Source organism: Tachypleus tridentatus, chromosome 8, assembly GCF_004210375.1.
Source record: "Tachypleus tridentatus isolate NWPU-2018 chromosome 8, ASM421037v1, whole genome shotgun sequence".
In the NCBI taxonomy this organism is placed as follows: Eukaryota; Metazoa; Arthropoda; class Merostomata; order Xiphosura; family Limulidae; genus Tachypleus; species Tachypleus tridentatus.
Window position 1 is genome coordinate 77,037,153 of NC_134832.1, and position 6,000 is coordinate 77,043,152.

General features: G+C 32.2%; 1 protein-coding gene across 3 annotated transcripts in view; it reads left to right on the forward strand.

The window, feature by feature from the left end:
• The window catches only part of LOC143222729 (sulfotransferase 1B1-like), a 40,915-nt gene extending 35,174 nt beyond the window's left edge, over positions 1-5,741 (forward strand). For all 3 annotated transcript variants that reach the window (XM_076449640.1, XM_076449642.1, XM_076449641.1), the window contains exons 6-7: positions 1,770-1,953; positions 4,167-5,741. In XM_076449640.1, coding sequence (XP_076305755.1) covers positions 1,770-1,953; positions 4,167-4,669 — 687 coding nt within the window. In that variant the 3' untranslated portion in view covers positions 4,670-5,741. The remainder of the gene's footprint in view (positions 1-1,769; positions 1,954-4,166) is intronic.
• Positions 5,742-6,000: the final 259 nt, after the last annotated feature.

Here is a 6,000-nt window from a genome sequence, read left to right on the forward strand (position 1 = left end):
GGGCATTAAAATATTATGGTCAATTCCACCCTTTGTTAGTAAAATAGTAGCTCAAGAGTAGTGATGGGTGTTGACTTTTAAATTACGGACGGCTTGCGTAGAAAGCCCGCATGTAATCTTTCCACGAAATTCAAAACAAACTGACATTTGATGAAGTACTTGTGAGTGATATGATAGTTTTCAGAATTTTATTCAAAGCTCTGTGTAGATAATTATTTAAATAATGAATTCCTATGTGTTTTTTTCTTTTCATGCTTTGAAGATATAAATTATTTTTTTAAATCTACAACATTGTTATATTAACGAGTTAGTATTTTGTACTTAATAAGTAATGCCTTTGCTCTGAATATAGCATCTCGTTCGGACGAGTAATATCTACAGCGACTAAAAAAAAGATATTTTTCGTTAAACTATCGTATCCGTAACATGCAAGAAAATATTTATATGAGATATTAATATAATTACTAACATTCAATGTGTTCTACAAACTTGTGAGTTTTATACATTTGTGTCCTTTGTGTGCAGTGCGTCTATCTTCTTCTCCACCTGCTATTGTACATAATTCAGCCAGTAACAGCTGTGCACGAGTTGAGTTGATAGATTAATATAGCTAGTACAAGAATGAGTTAATACCCTAATTCTAACTAAGCTGAAAAATAAATTGAGAAGTTTATAAATTGATAACTTATCAAAAAAATTATCAGCTCTACAAAATCAAGTACACACACACACAAAAAAAAGTGTTTAGTGTTGTAATGCTGTACATAATTCATCCGATCGTGTATAACTGTAAAAGTCAAATTGTTTTCAATACTTCTCTACACTATGCTCAATCATGCTATAAAAATATGCTTATTATAAGTTTCAGAAATCAATTCCAACTTATTTTTGTCTAAATCTCTCCTTATCTCGCTCTCTGTCTCTGCACTTTCGGCTGTGACCTTTCAGCAGTTTTCCGTTTTATCTTGGCTCGACACGGCCAGGTGGTTAGGGCTTATTTGAATCGTTGTCCAACCAAACATCCTCGTCCTTTCAACCGTGAGGAGTTATAAAGACACGGTCAATTCACTATTTCTTTGTAAAAGTAGCTCAAGAGTTGGCAGTAGGTAGTGATGACTAGCTACCTTCCCTCTGGTCTTTCATTGCTAAATTAGGGATGGCTAGTGCAGATAACCCTCGTGTAGCTTTGTGCGAAATTCTAAACAAGCCAAACCATTTTATGGGTAATTTTCCTTCTCTTAAGGTTCTCGATGTAACAGGAGCGTAGGAATTGAGAAGTTAGTACAAGGAAACTATATATTATCGTTATACGTCGGCCATGTTTCAAAACCAGAAGTTAAAGAATTTTATATCATTTAAATTTCCTTGACGTTAGTTCTGGAATTAAGAATGATTTTATAGGCTTTTTGAATTTCATGTTGGTTCATGATTTCATTGGTAACATAAAACTCCACCACAAAAGTTAAAGGTTCTATCAAAAGTGCAATTATTTCCCTTAATAATTTCTGGAATTACGTGTGTAAAGTACATAGAAAGTAAGTGATTTTACCCAATATTTTTGGTCAATACTTTGGAATAAATATTGTAATATGAAAGCAAAACTATTAAAAATAGAAATATCTAGTGAACGATATAAAACTTCACTAGCTGGTAATTTCTTTAGTATCTGTTATTTTTATCAACAAATCAAACCTACGGAACTCATTAAAATGTTTTTTTTATTTTACAATCACAATTTTATGTCAATAAGAAATTCTTACATTTTTCAGGATTTGGAGAAAATGATCGAGAGAATCGCTATCTTTTTGAGTCATCCACTTGCTGCTGAAACCATCAAAACAATCGCTAATCACTGTTCATTTGACCAAATGAAGAACAATAACATGGTTAACAGAGAACAGCTTCCCATCACAGATTTCTTTGACATGACTCAGTCTAAGTTCATGCGAAAAGGTGACAATATGCTATATTTTTATTGAGCCATTGTATGCATAATTATATCACCTGTTCTTCAATTAGTTTAATACTAAATATATCATACTAGAAGTTTGAATTAATTTACTTATTTTGTTTTACTTCTATAAAACCTTTAAGCTCCAAATAGAAGTGACTTATTTAATTAAGCAGATTTATTGTATCGAACGAGATTGATATTTGAATAAGCAGATTTGTTGTACCAACTGGGACTAGTATATTTGGAATCGGCATGGCCAGGTGGTTAAGTCACTCGACTCGTAATCCAATGGTCGCGGGTTAGAGTACTCGTCACACCAAATATGCTCGCCCTTACAGCCGTGGGGGCGTTATAAAGTTCGGTCACTCCCACTATAAAAGAGTAAGTCAAGAGTTAGCGGTGAGTGATGATGACTAGCTGCCTTCCCTCTAGTCTTACACTGCAAAATTAGGTACGGCTAGCGCAGATAGACCTCGTGTGGCTTTGCGCGAAATTGAAAAACAAACTAGAATATTTAATTAAGCAGATTTATTGTTACGAATGAGATTGATATTTAATGAAGCAGATTTACTGTACCAAATGGAACTAATATTTTTGATTAAGCAGATAGATGCTTGAAACTGCTATAATGATCTTCTCTTTGACTACATAACTCGATATTTTTTTTACACTATTAAAGACATTAACCTGTAACAGTTTAATAATATTTGTGGTAGAATTCTTGAACAAAACGAAAATTTTTCTGTGTATTTTAAAATTAGCAAAGTCATCAACAAATTGATAAAAATTATAAAACTCCTAAGAAATCTAGTTGCGACGTTTTGTTGAAAATAAATCTGTGTATATATATATATATATATATGTGTGTGTATGTATATATATGTATGTGTGTGTGTGTGTGTGTATATATATATTTCTGAACTACACCTAGGAAGATGCCTAAAGAGCTTTCATTCAATCAAACTATCATAAACATTTTACAAACTTTCTGTGCTGTTAGATTATGAAACAACTTTAATAACTGGTTTGAGGAGTGAGCGTGCATGTGCGTATTCGCATGTTTGCTCTCGAGGTATACTGAGCTTTGGTATAATAGATGTGTAAGAGGTAAAATAAAAATGTGAGGGGATGGAGGCCCAAGGTATATTTAACTGTGTCCAGGGCTCGCCTTAGGACACTAGAAACTCTTGAGTTCTGGCTTAAAATTTTTACATTCTCCTGCTTTTCCTGAAAGTAACTTTCCTAATTTGAATGCTTTTTACTGGGCGACACCCTCCGCTTTCTACGTCACCGCATAAAATGCCCCAAAATTTCACTCCTGGCTATATGGAAAATTTATTTAATCCTAATTTATACATGCATCTGTTTCTTGGTGTAACTTGTCATATATCTTAACTTAATTAAAATTGGTGCTCATCATTGTAAACATATTCAAGAAATTACTTTTTTTTGTAAACTTTAAATATAATTTCTGACATAATACCGACTGTTCCAAATACTGGGCACGTGTTTTTAAGTAAAATACGCATAAATAACCTGTTCTGCTTAGTTTCTCAATGCTGTTTATGGGTGTAATTGTATGCAAAACTAAAGTTTTAAGTAATTAAATTCTAATGAGAAAAGATGCAAATAGCATCGCTTTTTATACAGCTTTCTTCCTTTCTTTTTATCAGAGTTGTGAGAAGTGATAGTAATTTCTGAAACAAATGATAAATCAAACCTTTTAAGTTTGCTCATTATCAGTTAAATGTCCATCTGTATCTAACCGGGAAGTTCAAGGGCGCTTCCCAGTGGCATGTCTGCGGACTTACAATGCTAAAAACCTGGTTTCGATTTCGATACTCATCGTGAGTAGAGCAGAAACAGCCCGTGTGTGGCTTTGTGCTTAGCTTTAAACAAAGTTCAAGTGTTAGAATGATAAAAATCTGGGTTCTGTTTCGAAGATGAGCACACCGTAAATAGTCCATTGTACAGTTTAGTGCTTAAAATGAAAAAAAGTGTCAATTAAATAAGCACATAGTTTAGCTATTTATCTTAGCAGCTATACTGTTTTAAACAATGTCATGAAATCAGGTCTAACATGATAACAAGTCGTATTTTATAAACTGAAAATTAAATTTGAACTTCACCTTTCTAAACGTTTTTTTTATCCATTGATATTAACATGCGTAATATAATAAAACTGTAATATATGGAATACTTTTCTCCTCAGGTATCATTGGAGATTGGAAGAATTATTTCACAGACGAGCAGAACAAACTATTTGATAGAGTATACAAAGAAAAGATGGTTGGGTCTGGACTTGATCTTGTTTTTGAGCCAAATGAAGCCTTCAAGCGAATAAAAACCTATGGCCGAATTATCTTGTCATCTAAAACAAACACTAATAGGGAAAATTGTATACGTTCTATTAGTGTCATCAGTGAAGAAGAAAAACATGATGAAAAACGTGATCTTTGGATGCCTTCAAGAACGGATGTTACTGATAATCGTAGTGTCTGTATAGCCAGTTTTCATTGGAAGGAGATAAAGAAAGTTGCTGTCGATGTGGCATCTACTGCTGATGATTTTAAAAGAGAGATCAATAAAACGTCTTCAGAATCAAACCGCAAAAATCAAGATTCTACACTTATACGTTCAGTTGACCAAAATAATGAAGAATTTTGTAATTTCAACAACGACCGAGATGTAATTAACCCAAATTTCGGAGACTAAAACAAAATACGACCACTGTTTAAAAATACTCTCAAGGAACAATATTAAAAACAAATCGGGAATTCAGTGGATTTGAAAAATATGAACAACCAGGAAAAATATAAAGACATTGTAGTCTACAGAAATCCTCGGAAGACGCTTAGAGAATCACCGGACTCGCTCCTGAGGAGACGAAGTTATAAAATTGTGTTAGCTTCTTTAGATTTTTATGTTGTTCCTTATCTTCTTACTTTAGATATAGCCCTTGATATGTTACCTTGAGGAAGAACACAGTTGTTAATTGTTCGAAACACTAAGTGTATAATACCACCTTATTGTTAAATTATGTTGTGCTACCAGCGGAACTGCTATTTAAATTATACGTCAAAATTTAATTTTTAATTTAAAGCCTCGGAAATTACTGGTATAGAAACATTTGTCGCATGCTAACTTGAGTGTTAGTCAAAACCTTCAAATAAGTAGGGTTTATAGAACATGCCTTTATTACCTTGTTAGTTGATGCAGAATAGAAATAAATATTTTTAGGTGTTCAAAGTTGTAAATTGAGATGATACTTAATTTTGTCTCGATCTATTTATTTTCGTAATTTATGTTTTTCATTTTTATGATTAAACATTTTGTAGAATAACATGTAACCAATCTTTTAATATATTCACATTGAGTTATATCTTAATTACTCGTTTTTTAAAATTTAGTAGTTTCTTGATTATTTCAAAATTACATAGTTTTCTCCGAAACCAAAATAAAAGTTGCAATTATTGACAGGTAGATCGTTTCCGTCTTTATCGCCATTGTATCGATCTGTATTTTATTACATTAGCATATCATGCACTGAAATGAAAACCATGCTTATATAATGTAACATTTCACTAAAGTAATAAGGAAAGTATGTATGACTTTAATATATAATACTCAAACAGGTATTGATACCTGTGCAGAATTAAACAATATGACTGCTTCATTGTTACGTGTATTGCAACTGTTGTAGGAAGGACTGCTTCTTCACCGCCATATTTTGTAAAATGTTTTATAAAATGTGTAGTTATGAATAATAAAGAGATGACAAATTGTTCTCGTTTTCTTTTATATTTCAAAATATTACAAGCCGGATAAATGTATTGAATTATAACTTGGATCTGTATTTGCATTTTTTATTCGAAAATAATTATTTCCAATGAAACTTTGATAATATTAATGTATTGATTTTATATTAAGATCTTGTTATGCATAACAAATAGACTTCACTACCTACCCTGTCAAGTTCATGTGTTAAGAATTAGAGGATTGGAATCATGAGTTGGACTTGCTTACGTTAAGGCGGGCCGACATGT